Source organism: Festucalex cinctus, chromosome 18 (assembly GCF_051991245.1).
Source record: "Festucalex cinctus isolate MCC-2025b chromosome 18, RoL_Fcin_1.0, whole genome shotgun sequence".
Classification (NCBI taxonomy): domain Eukaryota; kingdom Metazoa; phylum Chordata; class Actinopteri; order Syngnathiformes; family Syngnathidae; genus Festucalex; species Festucalex cinctus.
This window is the reverse complement of record NC_135428.1, coordinates 16,201,897-16,229,761: the sequence shown is the minus strand read 5'-3', so window position 1 is coordinate 16,229,761 and position 27,865 is coordinate 16,201,897. Positions and strand designations below refer to the sequence as shown.

The 27,865-nt window shown below is 39.8% G+C and overlaps 1 protein-coding gene across 1 annotated transcript in view; it reads left to right on the top strand.

Moving 5' to 3' along the window:
* Positions 1-27,865, top strand: part of rapgef6 (Rap guanine nucleotide exchange factor (GEF) 6) — an 86,049-nt gene that overhangs the window by 54,894 nt on the left and 3,290 nt on the right. The window contains 24 exon segments of the mRNA XM_077504662.1: positions 3,509-3,640; positions 4,563-4,743; positions 5,640-5,776; positions 5,873-6,031; positions 6,463-6,615; positions 8,441-8,605; positions 9,532-9,639; positions 9,717-9,920; positions 10,932-11,040; positions 11,115-11,358; positions 11,866-11,877; positions 13,036-13,193; positions 13,351-13,365; positions 14,946-15,186; positions 17,589-17,975; positions 18,047-18,258; positions 19,169-19,292; positions 20,435-20,458; positions 21,781-22,001; positions 22,090-22,263; positions 23,871-24,134; positions 24,215-24,378; positions 24,380-24,468; positions 25,828-26,348. Of these exon segments, the coding sequence (XP_077360788.1) occupies positions 3,509-3,640; positions 4,563-4,743; positions 5,640-5,776; positions 5,873-6,031; positions 6,463-6,615; positions 8,441-8,605; positions 9,532-9,639; positions 9,717-9,920; positions 10,932-11,040; positions 11,115-11,358; positions 11,866-11,877; positions 13,036-13,193; positions 13,351-13,365; positions 14,946-15,186; positions 17,589-17,975; positions 18,047-18,258; positions 19,169-19,292; positions 20,435-20,458; positions 21,781-22,001; positions 22,090-22,263; positions 23,871-24,134; positions 24,215-24,378; positions 24,380-24,468; positions 25,828-26,348 (4,198 nt within the window).

The window sequence follows — 27,865 nt, the reverse complement described above, 5'->3', positions numbered from 1 at the left end:
GCTGACACCTACGGGCCAAGTGTGGTCATGGCAGGTGGCCAGCCAGTGACCCGGCCGTCTGTCACCATGCCGGTATTGACTCAGCTGCGTTGGCACCTCGCGCTGGAACACTTGGGAATACTGAAACAGGACCTGTAACAAATCCCTTAAAAAGCTTACAACTCTTGACTGAATGAAACGCTCACGTCATGTGAGTGAATGGAGATTTTGGGGTGAAACTAGAATACTCGTAAAATGTAGATTCGATGGAAATAGCTGTCCATAGGTTGACACGGCTGCACGTGGACAATTAATGAATAACCCATTCGAGTTGATTTGGGAGTCACTGCTTAAATGGTAAACAAATAGCAAATGCGGATTTTGGTTGCGAGTCCGACAAACATGCCACAAGCACATAAAATAGTGTTTTCTCTTTTTGACAGTTATATGTACGTTCCGCCCCCCCGTCCGTCCATCCTCCTTGTTGACTTAATGTAATTGTACAGCTGAAGGAAGCTGACACATTTATATTTCATCCAGCAACTCTCATGCTTAATGCATGAGGAGAATGGGAGAGCCCCGCCCACCACACAGCCACCCGCCAACTTGCTCCCAAGGGAGAGAGAAAGTGCGTTAGTGTGCGCGGGGATTAAGGCGGGATTAAGTAAGGAGTGTGAAATAGAGTCGGAAGGCACCCCCGGGACATGCTTCCATTTTCAAAAACAACCACAACCTAAACCATGGCAGTATGTTTATTTATTTATTTATTTATTTATTTTTACTTAGCCAAAAGGTACAATCTGTCCTGAACTGGTTGAGATCTTGGATGGGACAAAGACTGTTTATATTCTTATTTTATTTTGTTATAATAATGAAAATATATAAAGTAATTCAATCTGTTTAATTTTATTTTTAAAAAGGGAATGATAGTTTATGTGAGCATTTGGTAAATTCCAAGATGGGATGAAAATTGCTAATCTTACAAGCTTGCTTGTACATCAATGATGGCAAAATATGACATCATCCATATTTAGACTTAGACTTAGACTTGGCTTTATTGATCCCTTTGGGATGGCTCCCTCTGGCAAATTTACATTTCCAGCACCAATAAGAACAGGTAATAAAATAAAAAATAAAATTTCAATCAGTCAATAAGTAAGGTTATTACACTCTAGATTTAATTCAATTAAATTGAATTAAATTAAATTAAATACAGTAGAGTACACTAAAGTGCCATATTTGTGAAGTGAAGTGCACTCTTACACCCTCCTCCCCCCCAGTGAGGAGTTGTAGAGTACAATGGGATGGTGGACAAAAGAGTCCTTTTATTAGAAAGGCGCAAATGAGATTTTTTGAAATGAACACCCTCAAATCCTTAAATATGACACTTAATGTCAGCGCTCCCCTGTCCTCCATGGGGTCGGAGGTTCTGCTCAATAATTATATGTTGTACTAAAGGAAAGCGCCCCCACCATGTCTTTAATATTTCATGTTGGCGCGGTGGCTTCTCCACCCTGTTCCACCTCCGCTTGTTGTTGGATGTCGCGAGCATTTGGCTTTCCATGGAGGACGCTTGGTGCGGGTTGGCGCGCTGTCGCCGGAGGACGGCGTCGCTCACCTTGGCTCTGCCATCATCCAAATTGGTAAGGTTTTAAGTTTATGGGGTGGATTCCTGAAGCCAAGGAGGGAAACTCATTTGATTTTTAAAACAGACCAGATGGATGGATGGACTACGTCGTTCGGAGATGACGGTAGAAGGGGAATGGGAAGTCATTCAATTTCATCATAAAATAATAACCCATCCTCATTCTTAAATGTATTGAGTTGTAATTAAAATAAATGTAAAATTGTTTAGTTTACAAATATTTTTGCATTTAATTTCAAATTATTTAAATAAAATAATTCATTATTATGTTGTCTTATTAAATAGCTATCAATTAATCAGATGTTTAATTTATATATATATATATATATATATATATATTAGGGATGTTAAAAAATCGATTCGGTGATATATCGCGATACTACATCGCACGATTCTCGAATCGATTAAAAAAAATCGATTTTTTTTTATTTTATTTTTTTTATTTTTTTTATTTTTTATTTTTTTTAAGAGCTCAGAATTGTTCATTCGGTAGTCTTACCGATTCAACGTCTTATCATCATTGCCTTTTTTTTTTTTTTTTTTTTTTTGTGTGTGTGAATCGATTTTTAAACTTCCATTTTTAATGGAAAATATTCAACAAAACGTCTGACTTCGGGTTAGGATTCACACCTTGAGCATGGAAGAATGTTATATGAACGGAACATTAAGCCTTAATATTTTATTTTAATGCTGTTCAAACATGAAACAGATTACAACCTCTATAAGACTGAAATTTCAGATAAATAAATAATACATTTTCATATAAATCTTACACTCTACAAGCTTACTGATTAGTATTTTCTAAATTTGAATGGAAAAAAATCGCAACAATCGACTTATAAATTCGTATCGGGATTAATCGGTATCGAATCGAATCGTGACCTGTGAATCGTGATACGAATCGAATCGTCAGGTACTAGGCAATTCACACCCCTAATATATATATATATATATATATATATATATATGTGTGTGAGCCAGGGCGGCACGGTGGATGATTGGTTAGCACGTCGCCTCCCAGTTCTGAGGACTCCGGTTCGAGTCCAGGCTTCGGCCATTCCTGGGTGGAGTTTGCATGTTCTCCCCGTGCCTGCGTGGGTCTTCTCCGGGTACTCCGGTCTCCTCCCACATTCCAAAGACATGCATTGCAGGTTAATTGGGCGCTCCGAATTGTCCCTAGGTGTGCTTGTGCGTGTGGATGGTTGTTCGTCTCTGTGTGCCCTGCGATTGGCTGGCAACCAGTCCAGGGTGTCCCCCGCCTACTGCCCAGAGCCAGCTGAGATAGGCGCCAGCACCCACCGCAACCCTTGTGAGGAATAAGCGGTCAAGAAAATGGATGGATGGATGTGAGCCACACATTGTCTTCCACTGAATTAAGCGAAGAATTGTGGTGAAGGCTTTTGGGGATAAATTTTCATATAAATCTTACACTCTACAAGCTTACTGATTAGTATTTTTGGTGTAGGTCCTGATTTAAAAAAAAGAAAAACTAATTCCATGCGTGTGTACAGTATGTGCTTTAAGCAGCAGCAGTGTTATATATATATGAATGTGCACGGTGTGGATCTCTTGTAATATTTTGACCACGTTATTTAGTGCCCCACGAGGGACATATTAGAAACATCTCTCATCGTGATTCAGTGCAGAATCTTCTACTGCAAAAATGAGGGAAGAGGAAAAAATTGCAAAGAGCTGAATGTACTGTACAATGTCTGATTGTTTACAGTGAAACGTGTTAGCTCGGTGCTAGAAAAGGTGTGTGCACATTGTTCTGATTGTGGTTTGTGCATTTTTGTTTATTTTGCGTTTAAAACCAAAAAAACTGGCAACACCTGATGGTCGTCTCATACCACCTGTTTCCTTCCTTCCTATGCGTCTGCGCAGCTTCCTGCCGACCTCAATAAGATGCACTTGACGGAGCACGCCCACCAGCAGGTGATGCACGTGCCCGCCAGCCAGTCTGGCTGCAGCATTGCCAGCGACTCAGGCAGCAGCAGCTTGTCGGACATCTACCAGGTGGGATAGTACAGAAATGTACCAGATATGTTCTATACAATTCTAATGTACCTTAGTTACATAATGTTGATAGAAAAGTATGGATGGATAATGTTCAACATCATTCTCCACATTTACATCACATGTAATGTTCTATACAACTCTTGTAGAATTTTAATGATTCTTATTGATGGACGGCGGGCCCCGCTTACCTCCCCTTGCCCATATAATCCTCCCTCATCAGACTAATTATCGCTGGTGCTGCGGCATTGGCGGTTCGTCGTTCACTACTTCCTGTGGCGGCACAAAGGTCTGACGCAGGAAATAACCTTGACCTTTTTCAGACAGAGTACATTCCTCTCGAAGCTTCGTGTCCTTGATATTGTCACAGCTAATCCAAATCAATAATCCATAAAACAACACGTATTGAATTCAAATCCTTTCAGAGCAACTTTTGTTCTCATAATGTAATCCTATAAATGTTTTTCATCTTGTTGGCATCTTGGCCGGCTGATAACTTCCGAGCTAATGCGATGCCACAATCAATGTGGAGGCCCCATTGAGGGACGTAAACGGTGTTAATGGCCTAGTAATAGTGGTTATTACCTCCGCCAGGGAGGCTTTCATAGACATTTTTTTTGCCTTTGTTTTTCTGGCTCCACCGCAACGTAGCAGAAAAGAACGGAGATACAGCAGAAACAGCAAATATTATTATTTTTCCTTCACCACAGTGCCATTTGGTAGGGCACTGTTCCACTTGGGGGCATGGAGTAGTTTTGGTCGCTTGTTGCTAGGCAGAATTCAATCCCGATTGACAATATTTTTATTTATTTATTTATTTATTTATTTATTTTTACAAAATTGTTCATGCAAAATAGCAGAAAAGGGACAGCGAGAGTTTATTCATTCGCAAGCGTCCAATCTGGAAATTGTCCCTCCCCAGGCCACGGAGAGCGAACTGGGTGATGTGGACCTGTCCGGCCTTCCCGAGGCTCCCGTGGACAGCGAGGAGGAGGAAGAGGAGGACGAGGACCTGGACAGAGCCTCGGACGCGCTTCTGGGCCGAGACTTGGTGCGCGAATGTCTGGAGAAGGACCCGGCCGATCGCAACGACGACGACATTGGTCAGTCGACGCATATCAGCATTCTATAACAACTCTGTCGCATATTTACTCCGTATTTCATGTGCTAGACTACTCTAATCGTATATTGTTCTATACAACTATCAAATTTACTGATTTATATAACTCAAAATGTACCATATTTACGTTCATTCATTTTGTGTTTTATATTATTTTAATGCATCACATTTACGTCACATTTAATGTTCTATACATTTTAGTGTGCCATATTTAATGTACTATACAACTCTAATGTATCATTGATATCATTAAATGTTATGCTATCATATTTAATGATCCATACAACATTAATGTACCATATTTACATACCGGTATTTAACTCATTCACGCGCAGCCATATTCACTGAAGCAACCCTCTTTGCTCCCGGCTATTTTACTGGATTTTGACTGATTTTGCAAGACCCGCAGAATATTGTGTTCTATTGCTATAAAAACATGGAATCTACCAAAAGAAAGATTAGTGACTCTTCTTTCATCAGGAAAAAACATATTTCTATAGCTATCTTTCATCGTTATTCATAAATCTTGTTTAAAACTGTGGGGAAAACAGCTTGTTGCAACATGGCCATTGTTGGGCTCTTATACTCTGCTGCCACCTGCTGGCCGTTTTTGTAATTACTATTGCTTCAACCGTTCTGTGGCATTGGAGAGGCTGCATCAAAGTCTTCTGTATGCTCTAGCATAAAAAAACATAAAATAAAAAAAAACTATAAATACCTCTTTTGGAAACTGGGAAATATCTATAATATAACGTATTTATACGGTTTTGGGAGCAAATGAGTTAATGCTCTAGACAACTCTAAACGTCTTTAATCTACCGTACATACCGGTATTTAATGTTCAACTCAAATGCAGCATATTTCATGTTCTGTCCACAGAACAACTGCTGGAGTTTATGCACCAGCTGCCAGCCTTCGCCAACATGACCATGTCGGTGCGTCGGGAGCTGTGCGCCGTGATGGTGTTTGAGGTGGTCGAGCAGGCGGGCACCGTCATTCTGCACGACAAGAAGGAGGTCAGAACCACACCTGACCAAAAAAAACAAAAAACACAAATGGCATATATGGATGATGGTGATGATGATGATGTCATCCGTATTTTCACACCAAAGCTGGACCTGTGGTACGTGATCCTGAACGGGGCGGTGGAAATTGGCCGCCCCGGGGGCCGGGCGGAGACGCTGTGCATGGGCAACAGCTTTGGCATCTCGCCCTCGTTGGAAAAACAGTACATGAATGGCGAGGTGCGCACCAAAGGGGACGACTGTCAGGTAAGTGCGAGGATGCTGTTGCTATTTCATTTCAAATTATTTCAAGTTCTGTTTTTGTTTTGTTTTTTGTTTTGTTTTTTTACATAATCCAGCACAGCATGGCTAAGTTGGCTACTAGCCTAGCTAAAGCTAAGCATGCTTTTAAATGGAATAAAAGTCATAAGAGGTCTCCTTAAAAAGCACTCAATGGTCATTTCAAGTCACATACACATCAAGTGCGACCCACTAGACGACCCACTTTCTGTGCAGTCCGCATCACTTCCTGTCGTCAGACCTTGAGGAAGTTGCGTTTCGTAAAAAGGGAAGCTGTCTTGTTCTCATGCAGCGGGGCGCTGTCGAAAGTCGTCTGACCGCTCTTATTCCGATGCCGCGCGGGTCACTATGCGCCGCGCGCCAGCCGCCGCCTCACCCGCCCGCGCTCTCGCCCGCAGTTGGTGTGCATCGCCCAGGAGGACTACTGGCGCATCCTCAACCACGTGGAGAAGAACACGCACAAGGTGGAGGAGGAGGGCGAGATCGTCATGGTGAAGGAGCACCGCGAGCTGGACCGCAGCGGCACCCGCAAGGGGCACATCGTCATCAAGGTGGGGAATTATCATGAAAATGACGCTAACTAGGGTTGTTGTGTCTTATTTGAGCAAGAATTGGAATGGTTTGGAACAAAATCAGACCCAATGTGAATTGTTCCATCACCAAACAAGTGTGCTATTGATTTTGTTTTATTTTTTGATTGAAGAAATATCCTGCTCAATTTAGGGGCCTTCTTGCGCTTGTTTAACCAGCCCAGTTTCGTAGATTGTCCAAGCAAATGTGTTCTTGATTTTTGAGTGATTTTCCGCTAAACTTAGGGAGTTTCATAGGATCAGAACTAAATTGGCTACCATCGAAGGATTTGACTTGTAGTTATATAGATTAAGTGCTATATAAAAAGTAGTCCATTTAGCATTTTGTGCGCTATGCCAGTCCAGAATTTTACTAGATTGACTTAAAACATTTAGGGATGGCTGTTCAGTCTCCAGTCAAGTGTGTTATTGATTTTTGAGTGCTTATCCACAAAGTTTCGGGGGTTTCATTGGAATCCGAAATTGCTTAGCAACCATCAAAGGACACAATTAGTTAGCGGTATTTTGCACGCTATGCCAGGCCATATTTTTTCCGGATTGTCTTCAAGCATTTAGAGATTAATGTTCAGTCTTCAAGCAAGTGTGCTTTTGATTTTTGAGTGGCTATCCAACACAAATGAGCTAAGATCAATGTCTATGTCTCCGGTTGTTTTGTAGCATTAGCGCTAAATGAGAATATGTGTACTGTACGCTGCCATTTGCATTCAAAGTTGAAGCCCGTCCACTGATCAGGACCTTGGACGACGACACCAGAGGAGTCCAAGGCTGCTAGCCCAAAGCGGCTAATTCGCATCGTTCAGGTTATCAGCGATCGATCAGCAGCTACTTGCTGAAACATCAATTCACTGGCTCAGCTCTCTTTGTTGCTAATTTAGAGGAAGCGCTAGCGCGATTAGCACTCGTCTTGTCCGCCAAGGCCCCTTTTGATCTTCTGCCATTTATTTTTTTTGCTTCTCAGACTCTCCAGAGCCAGTTGAATATTGATCGTATAATGGGCCTCAACGATCCAAAAACACATCCAGTGTAGACCAGTCGATTCTCGACAGAGTGTTTTGGAAGGTTTTTTTTTTTTTTTTGTCCGCTTCTCTTTTTGTTGTTCTTTTTGTGTCCGACGAATAGAAGAGAGGATGTGATTTGCTACTTTCGCTTCCTCGCCGAAAAAGAATCGTTTCCTTCCAGAAGATTCCATTTAGCCTAATGTGTTTCCGCTCTCAAAGGCTATACTTGATTTATGAATAAAAAAAAAATACATGTTTATCTTTTTACAATTCATATTTTGGTTCAAAAAAGGAAGAATGGCGACTTGTCATTATTAAAATCTGTAAAGAGGATGTTACCTGCAAACTAACTCAATCCAACCAAAACCATAAAAAAAAAGATATTACAATACAAAAAATATAAAACAAAAAGTATAAATAGTGTAAATGAGTAAGTACATAAAACAACAAATATTGAGGATAAGGAAAATAATTTAAAATAACTTACTGCATTAATAAAAACACAAGCTGAACAAATGTATGAAAAAAAAATTAAACATTTACAAAAAAAAAACCTGAAAATAATTATAAGAAGAAGAAATAAAAAATATTAAAAATAAGGCAGAAATAAAACAAAGCACAGCATTAGCAAAGCAACAAAAAGGCAGACTGTGCATTTTCTTGACCGACAGCTCTGACTTAATAGTTTATGTCCTTGTCGTTTTTTATGATTAATGTCGACATGCTGCCGCCTGGTTTGTTGGCCACTTGCCGTCTTGTAAATGTGCTCCGCTCCGTGTCACCCCCAGGGGACCCCCGAGCGTCTGATCATGCACCTGGTGGAGGAGCCCTCGGTGGTGGACCCCACCTACATCGAGGACTTCCTGCTTACGTACCGCACCTTCGTTTCCAGCCCCATGGAGGTGGGCAAGAAGCTGCTGGACTGGTTCCAGATGGACACGCTCCGAGACACGGTCAGTGCGTGTAAAGTTTTTTTTTTTCCTAAATATTCCGTGTGTTGCACTTTTGGAAATGTCAAGTAGTCAGTCGATGCTAAGGAATGTGTGTGCGCATCATACAGTGCGAATGTCAGTCAGCCTTGTTACAAAATGGACTGATTTTTTTTTTTTTTTTATCAAATAATTCTACACAAAGCACTGTATAATAATTTTAGTTTTTTAATGATAATTTTGTAAATTTATTAAAAAATAAATAACTACTCTAAAGAAATGTACATACCTTTAAGCATTCAGTGTTGCACAATATTTTACTACATATTGTAGACGGTCACGCCTCAGGAAGCCGCAGTAATTTTAATTGCTCTTCACAGAGGATAAAGAATATATTGTTTTTTAATGATTAACTAATCTGAAGTGTTGAAGTTAGTTGAAAAGCAAACAACTTGACAGCTATGAAGTTACATTTGCACGCAGATTAAAATGTTTCACATTATAATCCTGCAGACATTTGAAGGAAAAAACAAATCAGTTTTGCAACAAAACAAAATGCAGAAAAAGTGACACCCTGTGAATACTTTTCTGCCACTTTATGTATTTATCCCTGGCGCATTGTTGTTTCCGTGCTCGTCTTCTTTGCTTCTGTCGGCACTCTCTGTGCTTTTTTTTTTCTTTTCTTTTTTAATTCCCATGCGCTTTGTTTGAAATTCCCGTGTTTTCGATCGATACGCACGTTCAGCAGGCTCAGCGGTCCTTGAGCTTTGCGACCATTATAGTGCACGGCCGACACTCTGCTTGTCCGTGGGGGCTTTGGCTGAGGATTAGTGCACACTGCTGCCAATAGCCGTCAAGTTTTACCCTGCAACGGAAGCACAACATAAACGTGTTTTGCTTATGTCAACTTTGAAGGGACTTTTTTCAAATGAATCCATTTTGGAATGCAGGTGACGCGTATCGTGCTGCTGTGGGTCAACAACCACTTCAACGACTTTGAGGGCGACACGGCCATGACGCGCTTCCTGGAGGACTTTGAGAAGCTGCTGGAAGCCGCCGTAAGCCCACGAAATCTCGCCGTGTCACCTTGAAGTCTTCACGCAAGTCTTAAAATGTATTTATTTTTTTCCTTCAGAAAATGAAAGGCCACCTGCGGCTGCTCAACATCGCGTGCGCCGCCAAGGCCAAGTGGCGGCAGATCACGCTGCAAAAGGCGTCGCGCGAGTCTCCGCTCTACTTCAGCGTGCAGGGCGGCAGCGAGCGCGGCTTCGGAATCTTCGTTGAGTCGGTGGAGGACGGCAGCAAGGCGGCCCAGGCGGGACTCAAGCGCGGAGACCAGGTGAATAATGATGAAACATAGCTATATTCTAATGCTAATTGCTGCAAAATGGAAACGGATAGAAATATATTTTATACTTCTTTTGGTAGGTTCCATGTTTTTATAGCAATAGAACACAATATTCCGTGGGCCAAAATCAGTCAAAATCCAGTAAAACAGGTGGGAACGAAGGACGTTGCTTCAGTGAAAATGGCTGGGAGGGAATGAGTTAAAAGATTTCAGGCACTGGGAAGAGTCCAGACAAAGAATTGGATTTAATTTACTATAATTTAGTGTGAATAAATAAATAAATAAAAAACCCTTCCATGTATTAGCTCAGTGCTGGTGACTTTGTTTTTTACCCTTTACAACTGCTCCCGGAACATCGTTTAAACCAGGGGTGTCGCAAAAAAATTTTTTTGATCGTAATTAATTGCATGACTTCAATAGTTAACTCACGATTAATCACAAATTTGATATCTGGTCTAAATGTACAATAAATTCTATTCATACTATTGTTAACATAAAAGTGTTAATTACATATTTTAGTCATTGAGACAGTAATTTCAAAATCCATAAAACTGACCTAAAATTAAAAAGATGTACTATACTGTAAAAAAAAACAAAAAAAAACGATTGTGATATTGATTTATGTTTGTCATTTTTGTGCCACAAGATGGCATAATTGCATTTGTAAGACGGTAACAGTGCAGTGCATTTTTCTTTCCATATTAAGCGCTATCCAATCTTTAATATGAAGTAACTTGTGAAATTCTGCACATTTTAAAAATTGTGAAATACAACTTAACCCCAGTCTCCACAAATATATGCATTATATATTAAATTTATTACTGCTAAATTTTGACATGGATGTGAATTCCCCCAGTCCAGGCTTTTCAAGTAATGAGCGGTCATTAATCATGTTATAAAAAAAATAAATAAAAAAAAGAGCGGTGTTAAAGGAACTTTACATTTTGACACCCATACTTTAAACACTTCCTTTTTTTTCCATAATGTGTGGTTCCATTTCAGATCATGGAGATCAACGGGCAGAACTTTGAGAACATCTCTTTCTCCAAAGCCGTGGACATCCTCAGAAACAACACGCACTTGTCCCTCACGGTCAAGACCAACATATTCGGTGGGTGAACCAGCCAACCAAATGACTCCATGATATGATGTTCCTTGAATAACGTGACCAATTGCCCGCGGCAGTCTTTAAGGAGCTCCTGAGCCGGATCGTGCACGAGAAGAAGAACGGCGGGCCGCACATTCCCAAGATCCAGGAGAAGAAGGGCAACCGCTTCTCCATCCCGGACCTGCCCGGCGACATGGAGTTCGCCACCGACCACAAGGCCACGCGCAAGATGAAGGCCAACACGGTGTCGGGCGGCCGCAACAAGATCCGTAAGATGCTGGAGAAGACGCGCTTCAGCATCCTGCCGCCCAAGCCCTTCAGGTAGGACGCGCTAGGCTAACCTGGACGCTAACGATAAAACAGCCAAATTACACTTTGTCACTTAGCGTGTCAGTAGTCGCATTTTCAGAAAGAGTATCTCATTTCACACATGAATTTAACTATTTGTCTACACGCAATCATATGCCCACTTTAAAAAGCATTTATAAACATCCCTTTTGCAACTGCTGACTCGGCGTGACCTTTCTCTTTCGAGTGAGGTCAAACAGTCGCCGTGAGAAACGCACTTCCTCAAGAAACTTCATGCGTGTAGGAGGAACATCACTTTTTAGCATTTGCGTGTCCTCTCACCGCACGTATGCATACTTATCTCACGCAAGCTACTATGAACGGACACACATACTCGCCTACACACACCGCCGTTCCCGCTGTGCTTTTTTTTTTGTTTTTTTTATCCCTGAATTTAGCGGTGCCGCTTCTCTCTTTTCTGTTATGTTTCAATTTCATTTAAAATGTTCTGTTTCTTTTCCCCCTGCTTTGCTGCTTCAGGGGCCTCTTTGGGTAAGAGCACCTGCTCAGTACACACACACACACAGCCAATCTAATTCTCGGCCACTTGTTGCTAGGTTGCCAGGCAACACTCAGCTGTTTGCACGACACATTAGGGGGCACTGTCCTGTAAATAGTCCGAAAGCAACAGCTTGAGAATTATGACACAAGCTGATTGGTGCACTTTTATTTTTGCAGTAGACTGACTACTCTGTATTAAATGTAAAACGAAGATTGGAAAGGAGGAATAACAGCACACTTTCCTCCCTAATGCAGGCATGCCTGCTTAGTGTGAACAAAACACACACACACACGCAGTATTGTTCATGATATTTTGGTTATTCAAGCTGCTTCCATGAATCTGCCGAGTCATGTCCTGCTTTTAAGATGACAAATGTAAAACACTGCCTTTAGTAGTGTTTTACATCTAAAACGAAATTAGGGGAAAAAAATCAATGTACTACTCAAATGAATTATTGACTTATAGCAAATTTTCTCAATTTCTTACGACGCGCACACATGGCAGCCTTCCACTGTTCAAATGTCTAAAGGATGACTGAATCTGGATTACAAATCAAGACTAATTTCAAATCAAGCCCATTTTCATTTATCATAACACTTTTGTTTCAGTCTTATTCGGGCACTTTGAGTTCATTGCGGCACATTTTGGCAGGATGGCCAAGGCCATACATAGTAGTGAAGGTTTTTAGATGATTGGCATCGGGGGAAATGAAACAGGAAGTACCTTTTTAGAATTAGTTCAGTCCGGGACAAGTTGGCCGAGGTCATACAAAGTAATTCTAATAACTTTTGGATCAACATCAGTTCAGGCCCGACTTGTATGCTGCATGAACAGGCTGGGTGACAAAAAATGACAAAACTCTGTGGAAAAACAATGTTTGAAGTATTTTTTGAAACGAACGTGATTTACTGTATGAAGTAAACAGTTGAGTTTGTTGTACTGTACTTCAGTCTGGAACAAGTTTGCATATACCGTCCATGATGTAATTCCCGTAGTCACTTATGTCTCGTCTTGAAATGAACATTTCCATGTGATGTAACGTCTCCATTCGTTACCATGAAAATCTTCTGCGTATGAACAGCAAATAATCGGATATGATTGACTTTTTTTTTTTTTTTTTTAACTAATAACGTGTTGTTCCCCCTCAGCGACGGCGGCATGGGTCAGTCGCAGGACGACAGCATCGTGGGTACCAAACAGTGTCGACACAGCGTGGCCATCCTGCCCATCCCGGGCAGCCTGTCGTCAAGCAGCCCGGACCTCCTCCAGCCTGCCACAAGCGTCCTGGACTTCTCCAACCCGGCAGGTAGGGAGACCACCACCATGCACGCAAAGTCTACATGAATAGATTACAGGAGACAAGAGTTTTTTCCACCGACCTTTCGTCTTTTCACGGCCTTGTATTCTTTCCTCTCATGTTGTTTTCTTCTCCTTGTCATCCTTCTCTCATTTTGCTGGTCCAGCACTGGGACTGTACTGTGAGTATGGATGCTTGACTTTGTTCTATCCACGTCTCAAATGTCGTCTTTTTTTGCATGCGCTTCTGTCTGAAAACAATATCAGGCATTGAGGTTGTTTAGTTTCATGTGCCCAGTTGACGTTAAAGTGGAAGTCAACCTTCAACATTTCTTGACAATAACATGTTATATGTGAACTCACTAGTCTAAACATGACATTCCGATTAATATGTGGAATATGATTTATGAAGCAAAATCCAGCCATTTTTATCCATGTTAGGGGGCAGCCATTTTGCCACTTGCTGTCGACTGAAGATGACATCACAGTTGCTCAGGGCTCAGGCAACGACTAATCACAAGTGGCCTTTTTTCTGAAGCTGCGTTGTGATTGGTTGTTACTTGAGACCTGAGCAATATTGATGTCATTATCAGTTGACAGCAAATGGCAAAATGGCCGTCCCCTAATACAGCCAAAAACAGCTGGATTTTGCTGCTTAACTCATATGCCACTAACACAATATCGACCAGAATACCATATTTAGACTTGTGGGGCTGCATAAAACACATTATTGTCAATTAAAACATTTTTTAGGGGGGGTTGACATCCCCTTTAAAGGGATACTTGACTCATTGAACAATTTTCAGCAGTTAAAAGTTAATATTTTTGTCCAGAATGAATTTGATAACTTCATTATTTTTCATGTCCAATGAATACCTTTAAAAAGTAATTTTTCTACTTGCTGTCGACTGATGATGACATCACCTGTGCTGAGGAAGTAGGGTAACAGCCAATCATGGCTCACCTGTTTTCTGGGTTTGGTCAGCAAACTGAGCCATGACTGTTCATGACCTACTTCCTCAGCACAGGTGATGTCATCATCAGTCGACAGCAAGTAGAAAAATTACTTTTTAAAGGTATTAATTAGACATGAAAAATATTGAAGTTACCACATTAATCATAGACAAAATATTGACTTTTTTTTACTGCTGAAAATGGCTCATTGAGTCAAGTATCCCTTTAACAAGATGTTTGGTCAAGCTTTGACCTTGTGGAGCTCATCTGTATACGAGTGTGAAATTTTCAAGCAATGGGACAAAATCACAAGACAGGTTTTGTTTTTATAAGGCCAGAATGAATTGGGATGGTAAAATGGCTGACATCTTGTCCTATGTGTTTTTGGGCATGAGTTTGCTTTTTTTTTTGTATTGGTCTACTCATGACGTAAACATGCAATATCACTGCTGTACTCCAAAACTAAGACCGTTCACAATTTTGCCCGTCTGTCTAGTATAGTAGTAAGAGGACAAATAAACAAGAGGCCAGCCTGAAATGGTTTCTTCAAAGCCAAAATGGCCTACATACTTTTTTGTGGGTCTACTGGTGATGAACAAGCCTACTAAATTTGATGTTGCTAAGAGAAACTGGCTTTGGGGGGCTGAATTGAGGAGGAAAAAAAAAAACTGAACCATAAAATGTCCCTAAAATAGCTGCTTTAAAGAAAAATAACAAAATGTCATTTGCACTGCATGCTAAAAAACCCCCCCCGTAATTATTATAATTGGTCCCATGTCCTCTAAAGTCCCTCTCGCGCCGTCTCCAGACATTCCGGACCAGGTGATCCGGGTTTTCAAGGCGGACCAGCAAAGCTGCTACATCATCATCAGCAAGGACACAACCGCCAAGGACGTGGTGGCGCACGCCGTCAACGAGTTCGGACTGACGCCGGCCGCCGACAACTACTCGCTGTGCGAGGTGTCCGTCAGCCCCGAGGGCGTCATCAAGCAGCGCCGCCTGCCTGACCAGCTCTCCAAGCTGGCCGACCGCATTCAGCTCAACGGCAGGCAAGTCTGTGTGCCGCTTTGAAAAACGGAATGTTGAAAAATGTCGAAGAAGGAATTGTGTGGAATAGTCCTACCGGTATAGTTTCCCATCTCTTCCTACTTGGCTGGTGATTGGCATGCCGGTCGAGTCGGGGCGCAGTCAAGCAGACAGCCTGGCGTTTTTACCCGCCAAAACACTCTGCAGTGTAACACAGTGTAGCTTGACACACAAACACTCACACAGGCCTCAGTGACTCACACGGTTCTGCTTCACTGCTTTTTTCCCCAGTAGTGAAGTCACTTTGTTTCCTCCACGTGCCATCTTTTCTTTTTGTCAAAACTACTGGAGATGATGATATAATTTATCATCACTTTTCATAATTAGTGTCTGTACAAGATTGTGATCGTTGTGCTACAAATAGCAGAGCTTATAAATCAGTGCTTCTCAACGTGGGTTTGATCGAACCCCAGTGGATCGGTGAGTCAGTCTCTGTGGTTCGTCCGTGGGAATTTGGTGCGCTCAGTTAGTCAACATGTGGCTGTGATTTCTTTTATTATTGTAATCCCTTCATACTAACTGTTGTGCAAAAAAAGAAAAAGAAAGAAAGAAAGTGGTCGGCTGAATTTGTGCAGTATGAAACGGATCGTATGGTGTTCCACATATTGTGTTCTATTGCTATAAAAACAAGGAACCTACCAAGAGAAAAATTAGTCTCTTCTTTCATCAGGAAAAAAAGTACATTTCTATCTGTTTCTGTTTTGCAGCAATTTACATTAGAATATAGTTAAGTTTCATCATTATTCACAAATCTGCTTAAAATTGCGGGGAAACAGCTTGTTTTCATCGTGGCCCTGGTTCATCTATTATACTCTGCTGCCACCTGCTGGCCGTTTTTTTGTAATTACTACAATTTTTTCACCTGTTCTGTGCAGTTGAGTGGCTGCATCAAAGCCTTCTGTATGCTCTAGCATAAAAAATGCATAAATACGTCTTTGGGACACAATACATTTAAAATAGAACGCATTTATACGTTTTTGGGAGCAAATGAGTAAAGAAAACAGTGGTGGTTTTGTTTTAAATATAAATATAGAGTTGAGTGATGGAAGTCAGTTCATTTTGTTCATCCGTAAACGGCTATTTTTTAGTGATAGACTGATATTTTGTTGTTTTTTTGTTTGTTTGTTTCAAGGCCGGTATCGATTATTGGTAGTCAAGGAGTTTGATAACCGATATTTCAAGCCGATATTCATTTGCAGTAAAAGAGAAAATATTAGCCCAAAATAAAAATAAAAAACAAAACAAAAAAAAACAAAAAAAACATTTTCTTTTCATTTTAAACAGCTAAAAAATTGACAGCTTTATTTAAAATATGTACCGGTAACAAAAATATCAGAGCGCTTCCAGGGTCATTAGGATCTGTTAGCTAAATTAAAAACTAAGCAAGTATAGTTCTCTTTTTTTTATTTTTATTTTTTTTTATTTATTGAACATATAAACAGATGAACAGCAGAGATAAGAAAAAACAAACAAACAATAATCAAAATAGAAGAAAATCCCAATAACATAATCATTCAATTAATCATAACTTACATGTTCAAAAGGGAGTAGGAAGAAGTTAAAAACTTATCTAGTCCTACCCCTTTTACTAAATATATTTAAACTTATTTCATTATTAATACAATTCTAATTTACTATTATTAAAAAAAAATAATAATAATAATAATAATAATAATAATAAATGAAATATATAAACAAATATATATATATACACAAGTGCACTTAAACATATTCACATTTACCAAAAACATATATACATAAATTTACTAAACATATACCATAATATCTATCTAAATCATTTACACATACTCACATGTACAATTTTCATATTCTGGTCTGACATAGATAATTTTTTTGAACTTTACTTTTAAACATTTTTTTTAAACTCCAGCATTGAGTCACAATTTTTCTGATCAATTCCTATTCTCTAAAGTTTTCTACTTTAAATAATTGTCTAAAATTTCAAGTTAATTTCTTAATTTTATTTCATTTTTTTATTTAAAAAAAAAAACATAGGGAGTTCCCAGTGTCAGCGTCACTTTTATAAAGTGAAAATTGAAATAAATCCATAAATGAAAAGTTCCCTTTATCTCGGTGAGCGACAAATGCATGCGAATGTAATTGCTAATTTGGGGTTTTTCGTCAGGGTTTGAAAATGCTTTCAGAAGAACATCGCAGACAGTAGGAAAATTTTCTGAATACGTTTGAAATGTCCTTGCAACAAGTAAAATCTGTCCGTGAACAGCTTACAAATCCTGATGAAAAGCCTAAATTCCCTACGTTCGCAAGCATTCACCGCTCAGTGAGATGCCAACTTTTATCAGCCTTCAGATTCATAAAAGTCAAAAATGCCAAATATGTGCAGGTACTACCTGAAGAACAACATGGAGACGGAGACGTTGTGCTCGGACGAGGACGCGCAGGAGCTGCTGCGCGAGAGTCACATCTCGCTACTGCAGCTCAGCACCATGGAGGTGGCCGCCCAGCTCTCCATGCGGGACTTTGAGCTCTTCAGGAACATCGAATCCACCGAGTACGTGGACGACCTGTTCAAGCTGGACGCAGCATTGGCGGGCGGCGGCCACCTGAAGCGCTTCGAGGAGGTGATCAACCAGGAGACCTTCTGGGTGGCCACCGAGATCCTCAAGGAGCCCAACGCACTCAAGAGGATGAAGACCGTCAAGCACTTTGTCAAGATCGCCCTGCACTGCCAGGAGTGCAAGAACTTCAACTCCATGTTCGCCATCATCAGGTATGGGCGGGACCAAACGTGCCAACGTCAACAAGTTGTACTCAAATCGGCAAATTTTGCGTCCTGCTCAGCGGCCTCAACTTGGCCCCGGTGGCTCGCCTGCGTGGTTCGTGGGAGAAGCTGCCCAGCAAGTACGAGAAACTCTTTGGGGACCTGCAGGACGTGTTTGACCCCTCGCGCAACATGGCCAAGTACCGCAACGTCCTGAGCGGACAGAGCATGCAGCCGCCCGTCATCCCGCTCTTCCCCGTGGTCAAGAAGGACCTCACCTTCCTGCATGAAGGTGCGCTTCGCTTCGCTTCTTTCTATTTGTTCATTTTTCTTTTCGGACAAATATCTTTTCTTTTTTTTTTCCGGACAAATCTATTTTTGTTTGTTTGTTTGTTTGTTTTTTTGTTCATTTTTCCTGTCGGACAAATCTGTTTTGTTTTTGTTTTTATTTGTTTATTTTTCCTTTTGGACAAATCTGTTTTTTGTTTTTATTTGTTCATTTTTCTTTCCGGACAAATCTGTTTATTTGTTTATTTATTTTATTTATTTTTTCCTTTTGGACAAATCTGTTTTGTTTTCGTTTTGTTTGTTTATTTTTCCTTTTGGACAAATCTGTTTTTTGTTTTTATTTGTTCATTTTGCTTTTCGGACAAATTTGTTTATTTTTTTATTTTTTCCCTTTTGGACAAATCTGTTTTTTGTTTTTTGTTTTTCATTTATCTTTTCAGACAAATCTGTTGTTTTGTTTTTTTGTTTTTTTGTTTTTATTTGTTAATTTTTCTTTTCAGACAAATCTGTTTTGTTTTGTTTTGTTCATTTTTCCTGTTGGAAAAATCAATTTTGTTTTGTTTTTATTTGTTCATTTTTCCTTTCGGACAAAATTGTCATACAACTGCGTGGAGTTTGGAGTGTTGACTTCCTCTTTGTTGTTATTTGGTGCAAACCCAAGCAGCTTTACTTCTGCTAAAGTCTTACTCCATTCAGCGGATTAAATTTCACTCTGAGTCAATCCAAAAGCAGATCAGGCTCACCTCAGTTTATTAAGGAATTTGATATTATGGTACTGCGCAAATCATAGTATCATGATACAGCAATATAAACTGTGATGATCAATGAATAAAAAATTGTGATAATCAATAAAAAAAACAAAAAAAACAGCAATAATCAATATGAAAAGCGCTATCCATACTCCATCCCACCAGGCAACGATTCAATGGTGGACGGCCTGGTGAACTTCGAGAAGCTGCGGATGATCGCCAAGGAGATCCGACATGTGGTGCGGATGACGTCGGCCAACATGGACCCCGCCCTGATGTTCAGGCAACGGTCAGCCATCTTTGTAGTCCTGTCATGTCAGGGGTGGGGGGGGAAATACTGTAATTCTCATCCTCCCGCATTCATTCACTCCCTGTCACACAATGTCAGCATGTGGGGGGTCTGCAGTAGAGGAGCGACACTGCCCCCCACAGACGCTCTTGGTGTACTACAAGAGTGGATGGCCGAGTGGACAAAAGTATTGGGATGCTTGGCTTATGACTTTTCTTCATTTCCTGTATTGGGTGTCCCGATACTTTTGGCCATGCAGGTGTGGGCAAATTATTTACAATCTCAGAAGGGCTATAATGATTGTTGCATTCATTTAGCCAGTTTTAGTCGATTAAATCCATCCGTTCATATGCTATAGCGCTCACTAAGGTCACGGGTAAATTATTATATATATTTTGTATTCATTTATGTAATTAAATAATTCCTGTATTTGTACAAATAGTAGTCAAATAAAAATATTTCACCATTTTGTATTTATTAAATAATTGTTTAATTATTGATGCATAATAGAATTAACTTTACAGTTCAAATAAAGTAATGTACTTGTTTTGTGTATTTATTATTTAAATTCATTATCTAATTAATGATTAATTAACCTTAAAAATGTCAGTTATTCATTACCAGAATAAATGATTATAAATATTTTAATACATAAAAAAAATGACATTTATTAAATGTTTATTGATTCTAAATAATAAAATTAAAACATGAAAATGAATTATGATGTTATATACAATGCAGTATTTATTTAGTTTATATTAATGACAAATTTATGGAATTGAATAATTGGTCAACTGTTTTATTGTAAATTAAAAAAAATAATAAAATGAAAAATTATACGTCTACTTTTTTAATTGAATAGTTTATTGATGAATTAATTCAACATAATATTGACATTTTGTTCAGACACATTTATAGAAGTTTACCATTTCATTAAATGATTGACAGTCCCTGTGTGCGTTTTTAAAATTGAAAGTGACCCTTGAGCACAAACTGTTTGCCCACTCCTGGTGTGCGGTCACATCCCACCACATTTTTGCATTTGTTCTTTCACCTCCATTTTCATGACCCAAAACCTTCCAAAAAAAAAAAAAACACAACTTGTGTCCTCACGCTTCAATCTCCACGCCTCTCGCTTGCAGGAAGAAGAGGTGGAAGAGTTTAGGGTAAGTTTTTGTCCCCCCACCCTCCACCACGGCGCCATTTTGTCGCATCGGCTTCCCCCTCCCCAAAAAAAAAAAAAACAAAAAAAAACGCATGCTCAGAAACTGACTTGAGTGTATGTTTGCCTGTGCTTGTGCATCATTAACATGCTCCATTCACAGCGTCCATCCATCACCATTGAGCCACACCGTTGTTGTGTGTGCGAGTCCTTTAGTAGCTTCAAATGCTAACAGGCTAATAAACGAACGGTCGGAAGGTGCTACGTGGACTCTGCATCCCATAATATTCCCCGTATCCAGTTGTCACCATCGCCCTAACCCTCCTGACGTGTATATACAGCATGGCGCGGCTACATGCATGGACTTGTTGTGCTATTTATAATATTAATATTGATAATGACATTTGATTGGGAACATGCAGCATTTGGTGCACCAGCATAATCGGCCTTTATTTGTATATTTCTATTGTTTTTATTCACAAGTATTAGATTTTTTTGCACATTTTTTTTATTGATATTTCAAAATATATTAAATCATATTTAAAAACAGTTTTACCCATTTCTTATTTAATCATCATAATTTCAATGGTTTAATATTTGACAAGGCCCTGTTTTAGAGTTTTTGCAAAATGTGTATTTTTTTTCTATTGAAATATTTTCATTATATTTTTTTACATTATATTTTCTTATTTTTGTAGGACTGCATGTTTCTGACAAAATGTTTCGAATTTTTTCATTAATTTAAAAAAAATATGAAAAAATATCTGTCTTAGAAAATTTTTAAATAAATATAGGTTTGATTATAATGTTGTTTTGACTTTAAATTCTAAGTAAAAATAAGGAATGCTGCAATTTTTTATTTTTTTAACGTGTATTTTTTGTTTTTCAACTGGCGATAATAGTACTTACATGTTTAAGTTTATACAAAAATGTTACTGTTTGTGTGCGTATTATTTCTATTCTAATACTATGACGACGGTATTTTTTATTTTTATTATGTTTTGTTTTTTTTACATTACATTTTCGTGTTTTAATTTTCATAATACTGTATGTTTATGACAAAATGTTTTTCATCAATTTAAAAAAATATGAAAAAAAATTATCTGTCGGATATAAATTTAATATAAATATAGGTTTGATTATAATGTTTTGACTTTAAATTATATTGAGTAAAAATAAGTAGTACTGCTATTTGTTTTTTTTTGTTTGTTTTTATGTTTTTTGTTTTTACAAATTTTATATACATAGTTTTTTCAACTGGCTATAATAATAGTACTCAATAGTAATCAATGTTCCATTGGAAAGTAACCAAATGTTGTTTTTCAGGTCCCTGAGCCAGGGCAGCACCAACTCCAACATGCTGGACGTGCAGGGCGGCGGTCATAAGAAGCGCGTGCGCCGCAGCTCGCTGCTCAACGCCAAGAAGCTGTACGAGGACGCGCAGATGGCGCGCAAGGTCAAGCAGTACCTGTCCAACCTGGCGGTGGAAACGGACGAGGACAAGCACCAGATCATGTCGTTGCAGTGCGAGCCCGCCTACACCACCAGTGAGAAGAAAAAAAGAAGAAAATTCCCACAATGCATCGGGTCATTTTCAGTTACGCTACAACTTTCTTTGTTTTTGCAATCTTGTAGTTTCGAAGAACCTGAGTGACCGGCGGTCCACCAAGTCGGACATGTCGCCCGTGTCGCTGCGGTCGCCGCTGCCTTCGGGGAAGAGTCAGAATCGGGTGTCGCAGGTGCTTCAGGTGCAGGTGCCGCTCAACCCGTTGCGCAAGAAGAGCTCCGCCAAGGACGTGGGCCCGCCCAGTGAGTACCCGAATCGCTATAAGTGCTGTCACTATCCAATATTTGTACAAGCGATTCATCTATCGATTATTCAGTCAAGTAATCGACTAATCTGATTCATTTTCATTTCATTCATTGAAGTGTATTACAAAATCATTGTGTCCCCTGATTACTGTTTAGTGATTGTTTATTTCGTATTCGTATGGAGATTTAAAAAAAAAAAAAAGTGGGGGGATTGATGTTACCGATTCGGTTATTGTTTTCCAAAGTAAAAACAGATGTTTGCAAATGTCTTATTTTTGATTAACTCAATCGCTCCCAGCCATTTTCACAGAAGCAATCCCGTTTGCTCCCGGCTTTTGGGAGGACTGGATTTTGACTGATTTTGCAAGGCCCACAGAATATTCTGTCCTATTGCTATAAAAACGTGGAACCTACCAAAAGAAAGATGAGAGTCTCTTCTTTCATCAGGAAAAAAAAAAGTATGTTTGTATCTGTTTCCGTTTTGCGACAATTAGCATTAGAATGTAGCTAAGTTTAATCAATTTTCATAAATCTATTTAGAATTGTGAGTAAGTGAGCTTTTTTCCAACATAGCCCTGGTTGATCTCTTATACTCTGCTGCCACCTGCTGGCCGTTTTTGTAATAACTACCATTTGTGCAACCGTTCTTTGCAGTTGAGAGGCTGCATCAAAGCCTTGCTCTATGCTCTAGCATAAAAAACAAAAAAAAACATACAATTACATCTTTTGGGACACTTAAAATATATACATATATATATATATATATATATATATATATATATATATATATATATATATATATATATATATATATATATATATATATATATATATATATATATATATATATATATATATATATATATATATATATATATGTGTGTGTGTGTTTTTGTTTTGGGGAGTTAAACACCGAAAGTAATCAATCTTCTTTCATGAAGGACTAAAGAAATAGTCAATAATGAACAATTATTGTTGATATGCTGAAATCAGAGGATTTGGATAATGTTAAATTAAGGCTGGGCAATAAATCGAATTAATTGTTCAGTTTTGCACCAATTAGAATTAGAATATAGCTAAGTTTCATCATTATTCATGAACCTGTTTTAAAATTGTGGAGAAAACAGCTTGCTGCAATATGGCCCTGGTTGATCTCTTATACTCTGTTGCCACCGGCTGGCCGTTTTTGTAATAACTACCATCGCTTCAACTGTTCTCTTCAGTTCAGAGGCTGCATCAAAGCACTTCTGTATGCTCTAGCATAAATAAAAAAAAAAAAAAAAAAACATAAAAAATAACATAAATACGTCTTTGGGACACTGCTATTATTTAAAATAGAATGTATTATACGTTTTTGGAAGCAAATGACTCAAATGTTTCTTGGGTTTATTCGATTAAAATCATAATCGTCCTAAATGACTAAAAAAAATCGAGATTTTATTTTTTGGCCACATCGCGCAGCCTTATGTTAAATTTAAAAAAAATGGCTGGATGATTAAAATAGTAGATATCAAAATAATAGATAATCACTTACCTGTCGATTAATTAATTAATTTTAGGCACCCAAATATTCAGACCCAGGCTATTTCCTTCCTTCCTTCCAGACTTGAGCTCCCCTCAGGTGGTGAAGAAGCCCCCCTCCAGCTCGTCGGCGGCGGACGAGTGGAGCGCCAAGAGGCCCTCGGACGACGCCGTGTCTACCGTCTCGTCCAGCCCCACCGCGTCGCCGCAGGGCTCGCCGCGCAAGGGCCCTTCAGCCAAAGGCCCGACCTGCTCGGGCCAGATGAACCTGTCGGGCTCGTCGTCGTCTCTGACCAGCGACGCCAGCACCAAAGCCAGCACCGTCAGCCTGCGATGCTACGGCATCGGTAGGCCCGTCTAACCCGACCGAAACACGGAAAACACTTTGATTCAAATGTAACTTATTTTTTTTTACCCCACTGTGCAGGTTACGCGCTGCTCCCCCCGGGCAAAACGGACAACCTGTCCGACTCGAGTCACAGCGAGATCTCGTCTCGCTCCAGCATCTGCTCCGTGGACTCGGTGCCCGCTCCGGGTCTGGAGGAGCGCTGTAACAGCATCGGCGCCAGGACGTCCGTGGCGTCCGCCGCCCCCCGCCGCCGGCGTGCCGGCCGGCGTGCCGACGCCCGAGAGCGCGGCGGCCACGCACTTAAATGTGGACTACAGCCAGCCCAGCACCAGGTAAGTCCACTGAACTCGTTTACTGCCACACGCCCCCCCCCCCCAAAAAAAAACAATTTTTAACTCATCTTTCAAGGCCAACAGAATATTGCTGTGTGCTTTTACCACATATACGTGCGTATCAGATGATCGCATTCCATTCTTTCATTAGAAAAAAAAGTATGTTTCTACCTTATTCCATTCTTTAGTAATCACCATTTGAAAACATTCAATTTCATCAGATTTCATCATGTTTCATTGTAATTTCATACACCGGCAGCCCATTAAAAAGAGATACATTGCTGCCATCTGCTGGCCATAGTTAGTGGGTGTTTTTGATTCCACAACCCATTGACTGGGCAGCACCTCCGCAACACATTGGACTGCCCATTGAGAGGGGAAAAAAAAACAAAAAACGTAGTAGACATCAATTAACATTTACGGCGGCATACATCGTGATTTTACTAATCGTTATTAATCGTTTTTGGCGGCCAAAGAGTTCAGCGCAATCAGTCAGTATTTGGTGTTTACTCTGTAAGCCGGAAGGATTAGGGCTGGGTTTCTATTCTAATTCGAGTTTAATTCGATTCTAATTTCCTCAATCGATTTGATTTCGATTCACAAGAGTTCAGTTTGATTCAATTTCAATTGTTTTTCCCCCCGATTCGATTCAATTCGCTTCACTTCATTCCGGTTTCGATTAATTATGGAATATCTGTCAAGGGCATGATTTAAAAACTCCACAAATATCAAATTCCAAAGTCAATTTTTAACACGTGTTACAATCACTCAACACAAACATTGAAATCAAAAAAGATGAGATGAAAATATTTACAGAATTCTAATTTAATAATTGTAAATAAATTAAAAAGATTCTGAATTGTCTCAAAGTGCAATAAATCAGGTGGGGTTTTTTCTTTTTATGAAATTCCCATTAGCTGTTATCATTTTGTAAATATTTAAATATTTATTTAAATGTTTAATGTTTTTTGTAAAATTTCTTTCATAAATGTAAGAAAATACTTTTCAATTCACGTAAACAGTAAATTTCAAGAAAACTAAGAAAAAAAAATGGCCTTAAAAATTCTATTTTCTTTCAAATTTATGAGAAAAAGATATTAAAATATTCGATTCATGGTTTTATGAATCGATATCAGGCTTGAAAAGGAAAATCGATTCGATATCGATTATGCGTTTTTTTGCTTTTTTATTTTTAAACCCAAGTTACCCAACCCTATGAAGCATGCTATGACGCTCCCTGCTATGGATTGGTAACTGGTCCCTTGGTTGTATCTATCTGTCGTTTTGCATGCGGATCGACTCTCGTGACTTTTTTGTTTGCTGTAAGCAATTCCTTTCTGTCTCCTGCCTGTGACGTAGCTCTCCTTCCTCTTCTGCGGCGGCGGCGTTATCGTCTCGGGGCTACGCCACACGAGGCTCCGCCTTCACGTCGTCCGTCTCCACGGAGGAGCTGACGCCCGACCTGGCTTCCTTGGACTCCGTAGCTGACAGCGGGCGCGGCAGCTGGACGTCATGCTCGTCCAACTCGCACGACTCCTTCCAGAGCTTGCCCGCGTCCTCCTGCCGCCCGTGGGACCACGGCGTCCACGGGCACCCGCTGGCGCTGACGCACCGGCTGGCCGGCGCCACTTCCGTTTCCGAGGCGGACGCCGCCCCCCGCGACTCGGAGCTGGCCAAACAGCAGCGGCGGAGCTGGGCGTCGTCGGGCTCCTTGTCGGATACGTATGAGGGCAATTACGGCACGGTCAAGCGGAGGAACGCGGCTGAGCAGCAGCAGCAGGCGCCGCCTGGCTCCGCCTCGCCCACCAGTGAGGAGGGAGCGCAGAACACAGACCCCACCTACAAAACGGTGACGTCCAGCACGGAGAAGGGGCTCATAGGTGAGGACTCAGAAGGATGATAGTGCTAAAGATGCAAAATCAACATTAGCGCGGCATTAGTGAAGTAGCTGTTTAATTAGCAGTGTTTCCCAACCCTGGTCCTCGGGGCACACTATCCAGCCTGTTTTCCATGTCTCCCGATTCCAACGCAGGTGAGGATCGTTATCAGGCTTCTCCAGAGCTTGCTAGTGAGCTGACATTGGAATCACCTGTGTTGCAAATAGAGAGACATGGAAAACAGGCTGGATAGTGTGCCCTGAGGACCAGGGTTGAAAAACACTGAATTAGCATATAACGATGCTAACTACGTTAGTTTGTTAGAATTAACAATTGCAAAATTTAAGAATTCATTTTATTTGGTGCTAAAGATGCTTTGGTTCATAGTTTTAACAAGGTTAGCTATTTTGCGCTAATTCTCAAAAATGAACGTTTGTATGCACTTATTGTAAATTGTGTTATAAATGCTAACTAAATCTTAGCGGAAGTGGCAAGTTATTAAATTAACACTGGGTGTAAGTGCGTGTTTGTTTTAGCCTCAGTTGTATTTAGTGTGATGCTAACTGAACATTAACTCATAGTTTTAGCAAGAGTCATGAGGTTAGCTTGTCGTAAAAAGTGTTTGAGTCTCATTGTTAGTGCTAAAAATGCTAATTGAACAAAATAAGTTTTAGCTTGTTAGCTAGGTTTGAAAATGTGTATGTAAGTGTCACTGTTCTAAAAATGTAAACTGAATATTAGAGGATTTTTTTGGGGTAGTGAGCTGGTTTTTAAAAATGAGCGTGTGAGCCTCACTGGAAGTTGACGCTAAAGATGCTAACTCAACATTAGCGTGGGACTTTTTAAGTGCGGTTTGTGAAGTAGCTGTCAAATGCGTTTAGTTAGCAAATAAAGATACTAACTACGTTAGTTTGTGGTTTTAGAATTAACATTAATTGTAAAAAATTAAGAATTAATTTTATTTGGTGCGAAAGATGCTAATTAAACTTTGGTTCATAGTTTTAACAAGTTTAGCTTTTAGTGCTCGTTCCCAAAAATATGTGTTTGTGTGCACTTAAATTGTAAATTGTGTTATAGATGCTAACTGAGTCTTAGGGGAAGTGGCAATAGTTTTAGCAAGAGTCATGAGGTTAGCTCGTCATAAAAAGCAATGTTTGTGTGAGCCGCGTTGTTAGCACTAAAAATGCTAATTGAACAAAATAAGGTTTAGCCTGTTAGCTAAGTTCGAAAATGTGTGCGTAAGCGTCACTGTTGTAAAAATGCAACCTGAATGGATTTTTTTTTAAGTGTAGTTAGCTGGTTTTCGAAATGTGAGCCTCACTGGTAGTTGCCGCAAAAGATGCTTGTAGTTTTAGAATTAACATTAATTTTAAGAATTAAGAATTCATTTTATTTGGTGCTAAAGATGTGAATTAAACTTTGGTACATAGTTTTAACAAGGTTAGCTGTTTAGCGCTAGTTCTCAAAAATTAGTGTTTCTGTGCACTTCAGTTGTAAATTGTGTTATAGATGCTAACTGA